Genomic DNA, 20,537 nt, shown 5'->3' on the forward strand with positions numbered 1-20,537 from the left:
ATTTTTTTTTTTTTTTTTTTTTTTTGGTAGAAGACTGTCTCCCATGTTATAGAGGATTAAAAGCTTCAGACCTCTTGGGCACCAAAAAAGAGTTGCAACCCTATACACAACACAGAATATCCCTTTATGCCCAAATGCCTCAAGGAGAGGCAATCTTACTCATTGTTAGGAATGATTCTTGCAGGTAATTAGTTTAAAAAACATGATCGTGAGATTTAAAAAAAAAATCATTATACATTAAAAAGCTTTTATATTTAAATAAATGTGTTAAGCATTTTTATCTGTATTTTCTTCGGATATAATCCCTTTATAATTAATAAATGAAGTTTGACATTATTTACAATTATACCATCATTAATGGAGGCCGAATATGACAAGCATAGGGCAAATTATGACTATAAAACATTTTTTCATATTTCTCAAATAGTTGTATATTTTAGCCAAGAAGGCCAGTTACCATAGCCCAACTTGTTCTTAAAAAGTAGAATTTTTAATTTAATTTTTTTATTGAAATCGTTTTTATTTTTACAGACTGCATTTTGATTCATTGTACACATGGGGTACAACTTTTCATTTCTATGGTTGTACACAATGTAGATTCACACCATTCATGTAATCATACATATACATAGGGTAATACTGTTTCATTCTACTATCTTTCTGTCCTCCACCCCCTTCCGCCCCATTTTCCTCTACACCATCCAAAGTTCCTTCATTCTTCTCTCCCCCCACCACTTCCCTCTCATTATATATTGTCATGCACTCATCAGAGAAAACATTCGACTTTTGATTTTTTGGGCTTGGCCTATTTCACTTAGCATGATATTTTCCAGCTTCATCCATTTACCAGCAAATGCTATAATTTTATTCTTCTTTATGGCTGAGTAATACTCCATTGTGTATATATGCCACAGTTTCTTTATCCATTCGTCAATTAAAGGGCTTCTAGGTTTGTTCCACAATCTAGCTATTGTGAATTGAGCTGCTATAAACATTGATTTGGCTGCATCACTGTAGTATGCTGATTTTAAGTCCTTTGGGTATAAACCGAGGAGTGGGATAGCTAGGTCAAATGGTGGGTCCATTCCAAGCTTTCTGGGGAATTTCCATACTGCTTTCCAAGATGGAAGATCTCCCATGTTCTTGGATAGGCAGAATTAATATTATAAAAATGGTATACTTCCAAAGGTGCTATACAGATTTAATGCCATTCCAGTTAAAATCCCTACGACATTTCGCATAGAAACAGAAAAAGCAATCATGAAATTCATCTGGAAGAACAAAAGACCCAGAATAGCCAAATAAATCCTGGGCAGGAAGAGTGATGTAGGAGGTATCACAATACCAGACCTTAAACTCTACTATAGAGCAATAATAACAAAAATGGCATGGTATTGGCACCAAAATAGACAGGTAGACAAATGGTACAGTATAGAAGACATGGAAACATACCCACATAAGTACAGTTTTTTGTTTTTTTTTTTAATCTTTTATGATGAGTTGGTAAATATTTGTAATTTCTTTTGTTTTTTCTTTTGGTACTGAGGATTGAACCTAGTGGCACTCTATCACTTAGCTACAACCCCAGGCCCATTCATGTTTGTATTTTGAGACTGGGTCTCACTAAGTTGCTCAGGTTGACTCTGAACTTGAAATATTTCTGCCTTGTCAAGTCACTGGGATTCCAGTGCCTGGCTTGTCTATCACAGTGCCTGACTTGTGGTTTCATTTATGTGTTGGTAGTAAGGCTTGCATTATGTATGTTGGTAGATGTATTTCTAGCTTAGATAGTGAATGGAAACCATTACAAATATTTTTTCATAGACTCTGAATGAGACCAAACATAGCAAGCCAATATATATATATAGGGTTGTATTGTATAATTTTTATTTTTCTGGGTATTGTGATTTTTGGACTTCTTAAAAGCCTTTCTGGCTAAGGAAAGTCTGCCCCTCTGGCATTAGTCAGTTTTTAAAGATAGCAAAGGACTCAGTTGGGAGAATAATGCCTTTGATAATGCAAACTAACCAACCCACAACTTTGTTTCCTCTATCTGGACTATACACTCAAGAGACAGTATTCCTCTGCTTTAATCATCCAGGGCCAGGGACCATGCAAGTAGAGAACACCCCTAAAGCCCAAAAGTCACTGGAATTATGAAGATTAGCCAATTCTAACTTGTTTACCTTGTCTTGTCTTGCCTTTCCCCTGACAACTCCAATAAAGGCCTTGGGCTAATGTCTCCTTTTGTTCCTGTCTTCTGCCACCTAACCCCAGCCTAGTGCTTTTCCTATGACTGCAACATATACAGTGTGACTCCCTAAGACTTGTGAGTGTAGTGAACTTTGTTTACCTGATCCTCTCCTGTGTTTTTATTGTGGCTGCACTAGATTATCATATAAAAGAATACAGAACAAGGATGTTGTATATTGCTTTATGAATTACATCTGAAAAAAGCTGTTGTAACTTTTGATATAATTAAGTTTTCCATAGGATTTTTCATAACTTCTTAACTTCTTTTATTAATGTTTGTTTCTCTTCTTGTTCCTATATAATTTTTACCCCCCCAGCTTTAATTTTTTTTTTTTTTTGGTAGGTGGACACATACCTTTATTTTATTTATTTGTATGTGGTGCTGAGGAGCAAATCCAGTGCCTCACACATGCTAGGCAAGCACTCTCCTGCTGAGCCACAACCCCAACCTCTCAGTTCCCCTTATTTTAATGTTTGTGTTTGAGAATTGTTTTGTTGAAAATTCTCCTGGCCTTCCAATATATAGCAGCAATGTAGGCAGATTTGGGTGAATTCATCATTTGTATGTTTATTGATTTTTCTGTTGCTAACTAAAGCACATTATAAATCTTATAACACCTAAAAAACATAATAACTAAAGAATTGGTTTTGATGCTATGACAAAAAAATCCCAAAATATGATGAATTTAAGCACATAATTTCTTTTTCTTTCACTTAACACAGATTAGAGGAGAGCACTCCAAGCTGTTGGGGTCTGCCTCCTTAATATGTGGCTTTGGAGTCTGTGTAAGGTGATTGCCGTGGTTGTTGACTTCTTCCATCCAGTGAGCTAGGCAGTCAGGAAGTTAGAAGAAAGAGCCAGAAATATGCACATCAATTCCTGGAAGTGGGGAGTGACATACCTGCTGTCCACTGATACACAGAACTTAGTCCCATGGCCACACTAAACTAAAAGAGAGGTTGGGAAATGTAGTCTCTAGTGGGGCAGTCATTCTTAAGTTTGGACATTTTATTACTATGAAAAGAGTAGGATGGGTGTTGGTGGATAACTTCAGTTATCCTGTTATAAACATTTATAAAGTTGCTGAAGAGCATAGGTTTCCATAATAATTACCCTAACACCACAACATTGGTAAAATTATCTTTTTAAGTTCAATATGACAGAAAGTGCTACTGGAAATGTCTTTTGAAATGGAATTAAAACATCGATTAACTAGCACCAGTCTACTTGGAGCATTCTTTTAATGGGATTCTTTCTATATGCATATTTTCTCCTTCTCATTCACACCGTGTACACAGATACATACTTTGTATGCATCATTTGTTTATTCATGCTTGCAAACAAATACTGATTAAAAATTATGTGAGGCCATGGCTATGCTGGGTGACAAAAATGCTTTTTTATTATTTTTTAATATTTGTTAATGTTTTTAACTGTGACCCTCCCCCCACCAAAGGTCAGCAAAATTTCTAATGTTCAAAAACAGATGATACTTTTAGGATTTAATACTTTCTGCTCTGACCTAAAAGGTTGCTTCTAGACTATGTAAAAGCCTATAAAAACAGTACTTTTAGAAATACTTGTTATATTTTGGTTCTATGGGATCTGTATTTAATGTAACTTCTTATGAATGTGTTTTTCCCTTTGTACTTGTGAATAAGCAACATATACAAAATAATTATGAAAAGATAATATCTTCAGGGAATGGAAATTTCGTCTTGGAACTCAAAATCAGAATTGTTCTTTTGTTATTTAGATGCCACTTCCTCGAGATTAAATTCCTCCTTTTATCATTTATTCACTATAAGCTTACTTGAGGAAACCTAAAATTTCATACATAATACATTCTTAAAAATGTTTATGAAGACATCTAGATGCTGTATTGGCTAAGAATATTAAGTATTCTCTAATATTTAAAAAATGTCTGTGGGAAATCAGTGAGTATTGAAATAGAGTTTAACCTTCACCACTTTTGATATGTTTATAAAGTTCCACCTTTGTACCAGATACTTGGAATTTATGATACTTATGCTACTCAGCATTAGTACCAATGTTGGATGTTTTTCTTTTTGTTTTTACTTATTTTTATACAATGAGCAGAAAATTCAGAAAAGTTTTATAGAACTTGTAAGAATAAATGTTATACAGAGGTGGCTAATATGTGGCAATTAAACTGGTAAGATGGTATTATACATCTAAGACTGAAATTTTTCTTGAAAATTTTACTACCATTCATTAGCTGCAATGTGAAAGGAGGTTAGGATTATTATGCAGAAAAATTATGTCTATGGAAATCCATGATTACCTCTTCTGTAGTCAGTGGCAGATATGACTAGGGCCAGTTACTTTCACAGTTAAAAAAAAATCTGTCATTTTTCTATTCTTTATTACAAAGTAACACATGCTAGTTGAAAAAAATATTGGAAATTCAGAAATTATGTGTGATACTATTTGTTATTTTCTTTCTTTTAAATGTACTCGTAAAGGTGTGCATGAATTTGTATATCAATTATTTTCATCTACTATTATTTCCAAATTCTCCATAGTATTTTCCTTAGGCTACAGATTTTGACCCATTGAAATTTTCTAGATTATGGCCAATGCCAAAGATTACATAGTTTGTTGGAATTCTCTATATGTTAATGATATTAAGTCTCTATTTTGTCATTTACCTTCATTGTTCAGAAGTTTAAAATATTTCATGCAACCAAATCTAGATAAAACCTTTGGATTTTTTTTTTTAAACATCATCTTATGCTCAGAAAGTCTTCCATATTTTGGGATAACTAATATTTTTTCTTGTTTAAACTTATTTTTTTTGGAGTTAATTTGGTCATGAGTTTCTAATAACCATTTTTTCTCAAACATTGTTAACTAGGTTTTTCAGAGCCAGTTACTGAATAATATTTTTCTTGTTTCAATGCATTTTTAATATAGATCTTTTTCTATATATTTGATACATTAATTAGATTAAATATGAGCCCCAATAAAATTATATCACATAATAATGGCGGTTTTAAAATGAGATGGTGGGTAGGAAAGGAATTTTATATTCCTGTTTTTATATAGGAGTGATAGTTTTAAAATTTCTTTGGCATGCATTGATTATTGATTGCTTTCTAAATTGTTTACAGGGCCGGATGCAGTGGTGCACACCTGTAATCCCAGTAACTTGGGAGGCTGAGGCGGGAGGATTGAGAGTTCAAAACCAGCCTCAACAACTTAGGCCATAAGCAACTTAGTGGGACCCTGTGTCAGAATTAAAAAATAAAGAGGGCAGGGGATGTGACTCAGTGGAAAAGCGCCACTGGGTTCAACCCCCAGTGCAAAACAAAAACAAAAAAAAATTGTTTACAATATGACAACACAATCAGAATCTTTCTATTTTTGTAAGTGGGATAATGTTTATTAGTATCACTTTCTACTCAATCTGTGTGATATGCTAAATATATTATTGAATTGATCAATTAAAATATTTTTTTTTGTTATTGAGGTGTTTTTGCTTAATAGTTGAAGTAAAGGTTTTTACTTCATTTAAATGTATTATTTCCCCCAGAATTGTGAGAATATGTTTCTATTCTTTATATTAAAAAATGACAAAAAATATCATTTGCTTTTTTTCCCCTGAGTATAATGTATATATCTTTAAAAATTTGTTAGCAATGGAATCTTGTTCAGTCATGATGAAGGATGAAATTTTGTCATTTGCAGTAAAATGGGCAGAACTTGAGAATATAATGTTAAGAGAAACTCAAACTCAGAAAGTCAGTGGTTGTACATTTTCTCTCATATGTAGAAACCAAAGAGGAAAAAGGAATTGAAAAGTGGGGGGAATCTCAGTAGAGGAAAAGGGACCAGGGAGAGGGAGGAGGGAAGGGAAAAGGGAAATACAGGGGAATGATTTTGACCAAATTGTAGGCATGTATGAATATGTAACAACAAATCCCACCATTATGTTCAAGCATTATACACCAATAAAAATATAGGAAAAATTGATAGCAGAACTGACATTTTTTTTTTTTCTTTTTCAAGGGAAAAATTTATACACAAACGAATATGTGGCAATTAAACTGGTAAGTTCATATTTCTTGCTTTTCATTGTTTCCTTTTGTATGTTTTAATTATGTCTTATTTTCATATAGTTTATAATTTGGGTATTTATTTGAAATGGAAAAATAATATGCATGTCAGCTTTTTTCATTACCAAAATCCTAACATCATCATGACCTTCAGGTATATGATTGCTCATGTGCAGAATGTTAGTGTTTCATGCTTCACAAACTAAGTCCTTTTACTTTGGCAACTTTACTGTACTGAAGTTGTAAATTTTGGCCCTATTTTTAACTTAGGGAAGCTTTTTTAATTAGATAAAAATTAGAAAGCAAGGGTTTTATTCCTGATTCAGGCATTTGGACAAAACAAATGTGTCCTTAGGTATTCAGAATTACATTCTTTGAAAATATACTTTCAAGTAAGCTTTTGAAATTTTTTTCTATTGACATTTTATAAATCAGGTAAGGCTGGTCATTTTTTGACTCCTAGGGATTCAGAAATGTTTGATGTGGGTGGATGAAAGCAGGGAAATACCAGCTTCCATGGGACTATTCTGGGTTTGTTTGTTGTTTGAGACAGGGGGGTCTCTCTTTCTCTCTCTCTCTCTCTCTCTCTCTCTCTCTCTCTCTTGTTGCTTGAAGTTTTTTTTTTTTTTTTTTTTTTTTAATTCTATTTAGTTATACATGACAGCAGAATGCATTTCAATTAATTGGGCACAAATGGAGTATAACTTTTCATTTCTCTGGTCATACATTATGTAGAGTCACACCAATTATACATGTATATAGGGTAATGGTGTTTGCCTCATTTTACCATCTTTGCTACCTCCTGTCCCTCCCCTCCCTTCATTCTCCTCCATTCTTTTGAAGAAAATCCAAAGATTCTCCATTCTTCCCTTCCGGCAACCCCCCCTCCCCCCCACTTACATATTAGCATCCAATTATCAGAGAAAACATTTGACCTTTGGTTTAGCATGATATTCTCCAACTCCATCCATTTACCTGCAAATGCCATAATTTTATTCTTCTTTAAGACTGAGTAATATCCCATTGTGCATATATACTATGGTTTCTTTATCCATTCATCCATTGAAGGGCCCCTAGGTTGTTTTCATAATTTAGCTATTGTGAATTAAGCTTCTGTAAACATTGATGTGGCTAAAGTTGCTGTAGTATGCTGATTTTAAGTCTTTTGGGTAGAGGCCAAGGAGTGGGATAGCCCGGTCAAATGGTTGGTCCATTCCAAATTTTCTAAGGAATATCCTACTGCTTTCCAGAGATAGTTGTACCAGTTTGCAATTCCAGTAGCAGTGTATAAATGTACCTTTTTCCATACATCCTTACCAACATTTATTGTTGCTTGTATTTTTGATAATTGCCATTCTGATTGGAGTGAGATGAAATCTTAGAGTAGTTTTTTGATTTGTATTTCTCTTAAGTACTAGAGATGTTGAATATTTTTTCATGTATTTGTTGATTGATTGTATATCTTCTGTGAAGTGTCTGTTCTGTTCTTTAACCCATTTATTGATTGGGTTATTTGTATTTTTGGTGTTAAGTTTTTTGAGTTCTTTATAAATTCTGGAGATTAGTGCTCTATCTGAAGTGTGTATGGTAAAGATTTTCTCCCACTCTGTAGGCTCTTTCTTCACATTATTGTTTCCTTTGCTAAGAAGCTTTTTAGTTTGAATCCATCCCATTTATTGATTCTTGCTTTTATTTCTTGGGAGTCTGTGTTAAGGAAGTCTGGTGCTAAGTTGATATGATGAAGATTTGGGCCTGTTTTTTCTTGTATTTGGTGTAGGGTCTTCAGTCTAATTCATAGGTTTTTGATCCATTTTGAGTTGAGTTTTTTGCAGGGTGATGAGACATAGAGGTCTCGACATTGCCCAGGCTGCCCTTGCATCCATGGTCCTCCTACCTCAGCTTTCCAGGTATCTGGGATGACAGGCATTCATGACCTTGTCTGACTCCATGGGACTGTTCTGAAGTCCTGAGTGTGCCCACTATGACAGAAGATGGATCTCTTTTGGAAGAATTGGGACCTAGGAATTTTTTTTTTTTTTTTTTTTTTTTTTTTTTTTTTTTTTTTTTTGCAGTACTGGGGATAAAACTCAGGGCCTTGTGCTTGTGAGGCAAGCACTCTACCAGCTGAGCTATCACCTCAGCCCAGGAATTATTTTTATAAGACATATTTTGCTTTTCTATCTGGCCTGCCACTCAGTTTCCCCTGAGGCTTAGCATGGCTTGGTTTTTCTAGTCTGTTCTCCTTTGCCAACCTTGTCTCTGCCGATATAATTTGTATTATTAGGGTAATGTGAAAGTAATATATAAAAGAGAGTCTTTTGAAGAAAGAGGCAAGTGGGAGGAATTAGAACAACTTTTGAGATGAAGTGGAAAAACTCCTATTTAATGTGTCTTTGTGAGTATAGACCAAGTTTCACTGCAACAAGTATGGTTTATTTTCACTTAAAAGTAAAGATGTACAGTAGGCTGTGGCACCATCAGGATAGACTGGCTGGTTGATGTGTGGCATTTGTTTAGATAAGTTCACTTTGGTTTCAAAATTTATTCCTTGGCTTATGATAGAAAATCTTATTTTAATTAGTTAATTGATTAATTAATTAAATTTTATGGTCCCAGAAATTGAGCCCAGCACTCTACCACTGAGTTACACACCCCCACCACCTATCATATAAAATCTGATTATGTCATTACAGTAAGATTGTTACTGTTTCTTAGAGTTGGGTTCACAGTTCTCACAGTTAAGTTCTCAGAGATGAAAATACTCCACAGGGTTAATTTCTAATTTATAATGATGTATTTTATTATTACAGGTGCATAGTGCCTAAATCAGTATAAATAATGTTTCCTCTCTGTAGGCTGATCTATATGAAAACCAAATTAAAACTAAAAGTTGGGGCTGAGGTTGTAGCTCAGTGGTAATACACTTGCCTAGCACATGTGAGGCACTGGGTTCTATCCTCAGCACCACATACAAATAAATAAATAAAATAAAGATATGTGTCCATCTACAACAAAACAAAACAAAAACAGAAACTAAAAGTTTCCTCATGATCATGAAATCAGTACAGATAAGAGGAGTTACTATATATGAATCACAGTGAGGAGGCCCAGGATAAGGAGCTGCACAGTAACTGAATGGGCACTACTGATATTTCTTCTTTGAAATTCTTCCATTCTGTGTTCTAGGCCAGCGGTCTTGAGTCTAGACATTTTATGTTACTGGGATTGGGGGTGGCATGCAAGGATAGAAGTATGGCAACGCCTGCATTCTTTTTCACTGATGCAGCAGCCTGTAGTGAGCCGCTGCACTCAAATTAGTGTGTCCTGCGTGTCCACCATTTTATCAGTTAGGCTTAGGCACATAAACCATGTGTCAAAGCAGGAACCAGTGCTCTAGGATACTTTTCCCTGAATTTTTCAGTTATCAAGTAGTGACCCTAGATCCTATTTTTTTTAAGATTTGTTACTTATTTATCTTCTTCATACTTCTCATGCCTTAGTAAACATTTGTTCTGTCATCTTTAAGTCTTCTTATGTATACATATAAGCATCACTTTTTAGTTTGTGTCATATAATTACCCCTTTAATTATGTTTTTCTTCCTCCTTTAAAGAAATTTGTCATTTTTTAAAAGCACAGTGATCAGCATTACATATAATAATTACTCAGAATACTTGGTGGTAACTGGGAATATGTTTAGATCTATGCCATTAGTATTTTGAGGTTGAAGTATGGTATTTAGTCATGCTTACCTCAAGTTCGTCCAAAAAATATATTGGAAAGACAGAAAAATTTTTCATAAATTGTTTAGACCACAATTTGGTATTTCTGTATATTTTTTTATATACCTGAACATAACCCTAGTTTATGTTGATAGTTTGTTTTCAGATAAGTTTTCAATTTGACTTTGGCTATCACCTCGGATATTGTTGTTTGCACATATATAACAACTGGTTGTGTGTGAATAATGAAAATGTCACCCCGTGGTAAAGTGACTTCTGCTATGTGGTGATAAAATAAAATTTTATTGCTGCTAAAGTACTGGAATCAAGTTGAAATGACTCAAATAAGTTAGATCTGGGTCTCTATTTTTACCTAGGGGATAGTGTATTTCACATGTGATTACATAAATTGGCATCTTTTTTATTTGTTCTTTTTAAATATACATGACAGTAGAGTATATTTTGACATGTTGTACATACATGGAGTATAACTGATTCTAGTTAGGATCCTGTTCTAACAGAATCCAGTTACTACTATCTAACAGTAGTTGTACATGATGTGGAGTTTCACTGGTAGTGTATTCATATATGAACATAGGAAATTTATGTCCATTCATTCTGTTGTCTTTCCTATTCCCATCCCCGTCCTTCCCTTCATTCCTCTTTGTCTAATCCAATGAACTTCTGTCACCCCACCCCCCTTATTGTGTGTGGTCATGCACATATCATTTGGTCTTTGGTTTTGGGATTGGTTTATTTCACTTAGCATAATAGTCTCCAGGTCCATCCATAAATGGGCATCTTCATACATCATAAGATTGTGTACTTTTAGATTTTTTATCTGAAGAATTACAGATAATAGAGTACTATGTAGAAGGCACTGCTTTAAGCACATTGTATATCTGTTACATTTTTATATTTTTCTATTGGTTTGTGCTTAAATTTTCTGTGTAATTACACAATTCTTTTTCCTGCAGGTATTTTCACATTTAATGTTATGTGTAGTATCCAGAAGTTTAGTTACTTCTGTTCATGTTACCTGTGTGTGTGCATATGTATATAGGGTTGATCTTAAAAACATTGATTTATAAACATCTGTCACATGCATATAAAGCATATACTGTATAATATCATTTAGATGAAATCCAATAATAGGCAAAACCAACTCAAGGGTGATAAAAATAAAAACATACCTCTTAGGAAGAGATGATTTAAATGTTCTGTAGATTCTTTGGTGTCTTGATTATAGCATATGTAGTTAACAAAACTAATGAATCTATCACCTAAAAGCTGTGTTTTATTATATGTAAGTTTCAGCTCAATGTAAAAATTTTTTAAAAAGATGTTACTATCAACATTTTTCATATTACTGTCTTTGCTTTTTCTTACTTTTTTTTTTTTTTGGGAAATGGGTATTGGGAGTTGAACCCAAGGCCTCATTCATTCATACTAAGCACATGTTCTACCACTGAGCTACACCCTCAACTCCTCATGCTTTTCATTGTCTTCACTTTAACTTAGAACTTTTACTTCAGAAATACACAGTTCAGAGGTTAATTCCTGAGAGTGGGAGAAATAGTGTACTGGCCAACATTTCCTTCATCATGAATGTTCAGGGTCAAACAGTTGAACTTAATAGACTTCCCTAATGCTTGATCTAATAGCTACATACCTTCTATACATTTATGGATGGTATCAATTTATTTTACATTCAGCATAGTGTTGATTTTTATACAGATCTAATCTTAGAGAAAAGTGCCTAGTAGAATATGAGTTCACTGCAAAATTTATATTTTATATTTATAGTATTTGGAATTGGGGCCTAATGATCTCTTAATAACTTAAATGTCTTTGTTTATTTGTGTTTTGATTAGGAGCCCATGAAATCCAGAGCACCACAGCTACATTTGGAATACAGATTCTACAAGCAATTAGGATCTGGAGGTAAAGTGTCATATTAATTAAAAAATTTGAAATAAAGTAGAATTGCATGATAGTAATTCATGAGATTCAAGGAATAGTATTTTGAATTTGATTGAGTCATTTCTTAAGGCTATGCTTAGTAAGCATTGTTTTATTATAGTCTTAAAGGCCCTTGTTTAAGTATGAAAATTTGGAGCTTTTACATTGGTGCTAACGTGGGTAGAGAATATTATAAAAAAAACTGAGAATATAAAATGCATATAGCTTCCATATTCTTAGCCTTTTGGACAGTATTATAGCTATTGAAGTTTCTTATGATCTTGTAGTAGACTGAAAAATGTACCATTAAAGATAGCCACATGATAATCCCTGGAATCTATAAATGTTACCATATGGAAGAGTTTGTAGACATGATTAAATTTTGAGATGGCAGAATTATTCTGGATTATCTGGGCAAGTTCTAAGTGCAGTCACAAACATCCTTATAAGAGAGATGTGGAGTCATTGTACATACATAGAAATGAATAGGGCAAGGTGACCTTGTGGGAGAGAGAGAGTGATGTTTCCATAAGCCAGGGAATGCTTGTAGCTATGAAGTCTTCCTTGGATGAGGCATTGAGGATTATTTCCTGGAGCCTATAAAGAGAGCCTGCCTTTGCCAACCCCTTGAGACTGATATCAGACTTCTGGCATCTAGATTTTTAAAGAATACATTTCTGTTGTTTTAAACCATCAATCTTTTATTAACTTGTTACAGTAACTCTGAGAAACACAAGTGTCTTTTTATATAAACTTTGAATTCAAGTGAAAATGAATATTTTGTGTCATTAGAAAAAATTAATGCCAACATTTTCTACTATATATTTCCTCTATGTTAAAACTTCTCACAGCTCTAGTTTTGTGTACTCTTATTCTTCTAATTATAATAATTTTACTTGTACAGTTTCTTATATAATATAGGTCGGGCATTTTGTTTCCCCAGATTTAATATGATGGAATTTTTTCACGTATTATTTTGTAAGCTTGTTTATGTTCTGCTTGGTAGAGCTATTCATTTCTTCATATGGCACAGAGTTTCATTTTTTTTTTTCTAAGAGTAAACTTTACAAACGAGTCGTTGCAGGAACGATAAGTTTGAAATTTTGTGTTAAAGTGTTAAAGCATCTAACACTATAAACTACTACTACTATGTTTCCTTCCCCCCGCCTTTTTTTTTTTTTTTTTTTTAAGGGCTTGTGTTACTGGGGATTGAACCCAGGGCTCAGCACCTGCTAGGCAAACACTCTACCTCTGAGCTACATCCCCTACCCGAAAATAGACTTTGTACAATGCATTTTTACGTCTGATACAAACAGTCCTTTGTTAGCCTTTGATGTTGCTGTGACAGAACACCTGAGATAATCAATTTATAGGGAGGAAATATATATTTTGGCTTATGGTTTCAGTCCATAGTTGATTAACCCTGATGCTTTGGGTCTGTGCCATGGCAGTACATCTACTCCTGTAGATGGTGGAGGAGTTCTGTTCAACTTATGGCAGCTTGGATACAAAGATAAAGATAAGAAGAGATGGGGGTTTTAATATCCCCTTCAAGGACGCACCTCTGTTGACTTAACTTTCTTCTTCTAGGCCCCATGGTAAAGGTTTTACCATCTTCCAGTAGTGCCAGAGCATGGCAACCGAACCTTTAATAGATGGGCCTTTGGAAGACACTCCATATCCACACTGTAGCAGGACCTCAGTTATCAGAATTATCACTGACAAATAGGATTTCAGTTATGGGGATAAAACTAATTGCATGTAAATCCATACATAGTTGGGACTATCAGGTAAGAAGCTAAGTAGAAAAGGAAAAACACAAACTTATTGACATATATGCTGGAATTTCAAGGATCACCTACAGTATAGGACATTGCTTTATTCAGGGTTTCAAACACTGTCATTAATATCTTGACTCTTTATGATTTGCCTTTCTTTGTATGTATAAGCTTCACTGTTTGGTTGGCTCTGCTTATAAGATGGCAAAGGTAGCCACCATAGTCTAGGCTTAGCAATTATAAAAACATCTTTTTTTTCTAAAAATTCTCCAACAAAAGTGCTAGGATTAAACTTTACTGTTTTATATTGAGTCCCATGCATTCCTTTGATTGAATCACCATGAATTTGATTGCCCAAAGTTATGTCATGTGCACATTCAGGAGCTACCTGAACATCAGGAACAGAGACTGGGAACAGTGGTTGCCTATTGGGAAATTGTGGTGTTATTAGAAGGGGGATTGGGTATTTTGAAGATAAAAACACATAGTTCTATCTACTGATGGAACTATTCCATTTGGAAAATGGATTGAATGGTTTAATTTCATAAGAATGAATGAATCAGTTTGGAATTTAGTTGTACCGAGTAAAAGTATACTTTTATTATCTTAATATTTGTCCATTTTAACTTTCAATTATGTCAGAGGTAGTTATAATAAAGAGGTAGTTATAATAAAAATGAAACATCCACCAATCCATCCATATATATTTTAGCACTCAAATACTACTGGACTGCAGTATAGCACAGATGCAGGTACCACCCTATATAGGGTAACCTTTATACTTAAGGAGTATTTAGGCTCCCTGGTGCCATGGTACTACTTCCATAGATTAAAATGTGAATGTTTGCCAGAAGATATACATCATAGTGGCTATGAAACTATGACAGTTATGTTATTTTTGAGTATTTCATGAATCACATGAATTTTGACTACTTTTTTTTTGTATTTTCTATCAGTTGCGAACTTAAACACTTTATAAGTACCCATGTGAACCTTGTAGAATAGCAAGAGTGCTTAATTGGGAGAACTGGTGACTCAAACAATTTTATTGTGGAATTGACAGCTGGAATGATTATATTTTCAGATTTTTCTTAAACATATATGAGCCATTTCAAATAATTTAAAATATAAATCTTATGTGGTACATTATTATTTTTGATAACTTGCTTACTAGCATTCTGTTTAAAAATATATTAAAGATACACTTAATCTATATGCAGAATATATAAATAATTCCTAAAACTTAACAGAAATAGAAAACTCAATTCAAAAATGGGCAAGGAACTTGAACTCATTATCACTAATAATTAGGGAAATGCAACTCAGAACCTTATACACTTAAGTATAGCAACTAAGCAAACAAAAATAAAACCAGAAAACAGCAGGTATTAGTGTAGTTATGGAAAATTGGAATTCTTGTACATTAATGGTAGGAATTGTAAAATGATGCAGCCACCATGGAAAACTGTGATGGTTCCTCAATAAATTAGAATACCATTTGATTTAGAAATGCTACTTCTGGATACATACGTAAAAGAATTGAGAGCAGGGACTGCAACAGATTATTGTACACCCATGTTCATAGCAGTATTACAGTAGCCAAAAGATATAAGCAAGTCAGATATCCATAGATAGAAAAATGGATAAACAAACTGTGGTGCATAATTTCTGTGGAATACTATTCAGCCTTCAAAAGGAAGTTTTTGAGACATGTTACAATATAGATGCACCTTGAGGATGTTATGCTGAGTGGTAGAGGCCAGTCACAAAAGACCAAATACCTCATGATTCCACTTTCTTGAGGTACTAGAGTAGACAGATGCATAGAGACAGAAACTATAATGGTGGTTTTCAGGCGCTTATGGGGAGAATAAAAATGGAAATTATTGTTTAAAGGGTGTTTTAGTTTAAGATGATGAAAAATTTCTAGAGATTGATAATGGTGATAGATATACAACAGTGTGAATGTATTTAATGCCACTGAACTGTATATTGAAATGGTTAAAATGATAAATTTTATGTTGTGGATATTTTGGCACAATAGAGAATAAAGGAAAGATTTATTTAGAATTATTAGTGAGGTATCTGTGAAAAAATAAACAATATGTCTGGTTCTGTCAGGTTGGGTTTTAATCTTCCTGTAAGTTTATCTGTCTCGCTTTCCTTTTGCCCAGCTTCCCTGGAAACATCCCTCTTTTTCTCTTATTTATTTACTTAACCTGTTATATATTTTCAGTAGTATTTTGCAACTTATTTTCACTGTGCATGTGAAGGGCTGGCTCTTACATTACTTAGCTTTAGCTAGGATGAGAATACTGATTTATCCCATTGTTACTTTCTGTGATAGCAAATTTTATGTACTAAATAATCTTGTTTTGTCACATCTACTTAGCATTCACTAAGTAAAATGAATTAGATTTGGGAATCATCAGCACTGAGATGGTTTTGAAAGCCGAGGGAATATATGAGATCTTCTTGGGAGAGTACAAGGGTGGACAAGAGTAGAAGAGTAAGGATGAAGCTATGGGGTCCTTTGTGTTGGGTAGGAATGAATTTGACTGTTAGGGACAAAATTTGTGACACAAGTTGCTTAAACAAGTAAAATGATGTTATGTAAGAAAAATAAATAAGGAGTTGTGGGGCAGGCAATTGTACGATTGGCATAACTGCTCAAAATAAAGAACCAGGCTCCTGTCCTTAAAGTGTGTGATTTTCTTCTTATAATCTAGGATCTTTTGTAATAGGAGGAAGGGAGGAGAGGATGAAATGATCTTCTGTATGAAGACAACTTCCAATTCTTTGTCTCCTTTATGCACAAATATTCCTATGGAATCAGAAGTTCAGTATACCTAGAACTGAACCCTTCTTTTCGCCTTCCAATCATTTTTCTCTCTTCCAATAGACCTGCTTGGTCTTCTGGATTACCAAATTTTATTAGTTGCACATCCATTCAAGCTGAAATGTTAGTCTCCTCTGTGATTTTGGCTTGTTGGGATAGTCAAACGTTCTGTCAAGTCTGTCTCATAGAATCTCTTCTTGATTTCGTTCTCTCTGTCTCCATTGTCAATTTTCTTTGAATTGACTTCCTTTTGTACATCTAACCTCCTTCTTTCTTCCACCTCTTCATATGAGTTCATCATTTAGCATAGAGGCCATATTTCTTCTTTCTACTATCTACTTTTTAGTCACATGCAATTTATTATTCACTGAATAGATCTTGTTATTATTTCACATGTCTGTGTTCTTTCTGGAATATCTTTCTTTCCTAGCGAATGCCTTCCTTCTTTAACACCCAGCTAAATGTCACCTGCTTTGAAGAGCATTTGCCGACATCTGTTTGTTCCTCTCCAAAAAAACAGCTTTTACTTTGGTCAGATATTATTTTAAATATACTTTTATCTATATAATGTTATTATTTGTTTATGTTGAGGATAGTGATAATGATATTTTGACCTTTTCCTTCTTGGAACTGAGTAAAATGAATACCAATTGTACTTCCTTGGCAAATAGTTGAAATGATAAATTGTTAAATGAGGAAAATAGATTTTTTTCATTAGATGTAAATTTGTGATGTGTAATATTCACATTTTCTGTAGCCTTGTCACGTCTGGGATCATATATTTAAAACTAGATTTTTTTTGGTTTTTTATTTTTTTATTTTAATTCATTGCACACAGATGGAGTGCAACTATCATTTCTCTGGTTATACATGAAGTAGAGTCACACCATTTTCATTATCATACATGTACATAGGGTAATGATGTTTGTCTCATTCTATTATCTTTCCTTCCCCTGCCCCCTTCCCACCCTTCATATCTGTCTACACAATGGACATTTTAATCTTAATGTGAAATTGTAGTATCATTAAATTTGTGTTTATTTCAGCTTTGGATAAATAATACCATTTCAGATTTTATTTATTTTAACTTTTTTTTGTATTATCCTCTAATTAGATACATTTAACTCTTGATTTTAGTGAACTAGAGATAGAAAGAAAAAAATTGATGCTAGTATTTAAATTAGTGGAAATGATAAACCAAGTTAATATGCAGAAGGTTTTATATTAAAGCTTTATTAAAGTCATATAAAAACGTAATAAAAACTTTATTAAGGTTTATATAAACTTTTCTGAACTGTATAATTCAACCATCTGAAGATCATTACTTTCCAGAGAAAGACTTTGTTATAATCAGTTTTGTTTCTTATTTGCTTAAAATGCATTTGAATTATTGATGTTATGTGAAAATGTGTGGAAAATATTTTGAAATTCATGTGAAGGTTTGTTTTGAAGATCTGTGATTCTGAGTAATGCTTCTTTATATTAAAATATTTCTTTGACATCAGAAAGTTAAAGTAGGCTATATGGGCAGAAACTTGTCAATTAATTCATTCCTTGGAATTTCTTTATTAATATCTTTATCATAGAAAGTAAAATAACTTTTTCTGTCATAAGTTACTTCTTATTTGAGGAAGTAAAGATTCTTGGTAAATCTCTGACTATAGAAATGATATTAAAATACTCCTCAAGGTCATGCAAACATAAAATCATAGTTTCTTAAGTGAGTAACCTGACTTTTTGAGGTTCCTTGAACTGTGTAGTTCAAAGTAATAATTAAATGATAGCAGCAGTGGCTGTTTTAAAAATTATATCTTTATAGTATTGCCTTCTCAGAGGTGTTAGAGAAACCTCGCTTTCTTCTTTACATATCAATTTTACTCCGCCTTGATTTGTGTCTTGCTAAAAAAAATCAAGATTTTTGTGTTCATGCATGTTTTACTTTGGTTCCCTCCATACATGTTTTGGACAATTCTGTTTATTTTTTTCAAGACTATTTGTTCTTTCTATTAATTAAAAGAATGTTGATAATTCCATATTTGTTTTAATTAGCTTTTTCACTGCTGTGACTGAAAGACACGACCAGCACAACTGCAGAGGAGGAAAAGTTTATTCAGGGGCTCACGGTTTCAGAGGTCTCAGTACAAGACAGCTGGCTCCATTTTTAGGGCTTGAGGGGAGGCATGACATCATGGCAGAAGAGTGTGGCACAGGGAAGCAGTTTACATGATGATCAGGAAGCAGAGAGACTGACTCCACTGACCAGATACAAAATATATACCCCAAAACCAGGCCTCTAATGCTCCACCTCCTCGAGCCACACTCCACCTGCCTTCAGTTACCACTCAATCCCATCAGGTGATTAATTGGTTCAAGGCTGTCATAACCCAGTCATTTTTTCTCTAAACCTTGTTGCATTGTCTTACACTTTTTGGGAACACCTTACATCCAAACCATAATAATTATGTATGGAAATTTTATCATATTACTCACTTTTGAGAAGAATTGTGGGTAATAGTACAAGCCTTATAAACATTTTCAGTAATACCTAAACTTCATTTTGTTCAGTGTTGCCTGATAAAATTTCTAGAACCACATTATAAACATTTTGTTCTGTCTCTGTATCTTATAAGTTTCTGTTTGAGAAAACTAAAATATTGTAAAAAGCATGAACATAAATAATTGGAATAATGTCTGTTGTATTTTAGTATTACCTAAAATGATGAAGAGTACTATAGGAATGCATTAGTCATTATGTAAACATACTCAAGCCTAGATAATCAATAGTTTATGTAGCAAATTCTTAGAGTTTCTTTGTTGTAGCTGAACTGTTTTTACAAGATGTTTTGAAAATATGTAATATTTCTAATTCTTTGTAGAAGTCTGTGGGAATTTCTGTAGGTTTTGTTGCTAGAATTGGCTAATTTATATGTAAATATACATGTCCATTGATACTATGGGATGGATTTCATAATAAAGCGTTTGAAGTTTTTCTGTCAAAGTGGTAGTTTACAGAGAATTTGTACATTTAAAAGAATCTTACGCATTGTCAATAAAAAGACGTTTGGTTTATATAGTATAGTCATTAGGACAGTTGTGTGTTGTATTTTCAGTGATTAACCAAGAAGAATCTTAAAAAAAAAAAAAAAAAAAAACATTCTTTTGAATAGGGTATCTAAATGGTAATGAAAGACTTAACTTTTCTTAAGTGTTCTCAGAGGCCCAGTGTTGAAGGCTTGTGCTGGCCTGGGTTGCTGTTGTAATATTTATTTATTTACTTATTTTTGTGGTACTGGGGATTGAACCCAGGGCTTTGTGCTTGGGAGGCAAGCACTCTGCCAACTGAGCTATATCCCCAGCCCTTAACTTTTCTTAAATACTGAATCATTAAAAAAAATTATGTAATAAAAATATAGACTATATAAAACCATGAGAAATATAATTTCATATTTACTTTTGTATTAAATATACTATTGCATGTTGCAAGAAGAAAAGGCTTATAACATTGTGCATTGGAGTTGTATAAGAATGATAGTAATTTTTTTCCATAATTATTTAGACCCCAAAAGGATAATAAACTAAATTCAATTTATGTAGCATTTAAATGTTTACTTGTTTGTAAGTGATGTTATTTTTTATCTCTGAATTTTAGAATAATTTCTAAATGTGTAAATAGAATTGTCATAGATATTACTGTTGTTTCTTTCTCCATTAAGTCTCCATTAAGGTGACTTATTTCTTTTATTTGGGTTAATTGATAAAATTTCATAACTAAATGTAGGTATTGTGATACCTTAACAAAAGGATTCTTGCCAAGTCTGTAACTCACTGTACTTATTTGTCCTAGCTTACAGCTAGGACAGCAGTTCTCAAAAATTTGGGTCTCAGGATTCTTTTATTATTTATT

General features: G+C 33.3%; 1 protein-coding gene across 16 annotated transcripts in view; it reads left to right on the forward strand.

Annotated features, from left to right (window-relative positions):
- The window catches only part of CSNK1G3 (casein kinase 1 gamma 3), a 72,704-nt gene that overhangs the window by 4,814 nt on the left and 47,353 nt on the right, over window positions 1-20,537 (forward strand). For 13 of the 16 annotated variants that reach the window (XR_013764790.1, XM_079145810.1, XM_079145811.1 and 10 more), the window contains exons 2-3: window positions 6,287-6,327; window positions 11,929-11,998. Coding sequence is in view for 15 of the 16 variants with exons in the window: in XM_079145810.1 (XP_079001936.1) it covers window positions 6,287-6,327; window positions 11,929-11,998 (111 nt within the window). In the remaining variant the exon portion in view is untranslated. Of the gene's footprint in view, window positions 1-224; window positions 3,045-5,388; window positions 5,644-5,833; window positions 6,103-6,283; window positions 6,328-11,928; window positions 11,999-20,537 lie in introns of those variants that run through there. The other 3 variants (XM_079145805.1, XM_079145807.1, XM_079145806.1) reach the window with 3 other exon arrangements.

Source organism: Sciurus vulgaris (assembly GCF_902686455.1).
Source record: "Sciurus vulgaris genome assembly, chromosome: 6".
Taxonomy (NCBI): Eukaryota; Metazoa; Chordata; class Mammalia; order Rodentia; family Sciuridae; genus Sciurus; species Sciurus vulgaris.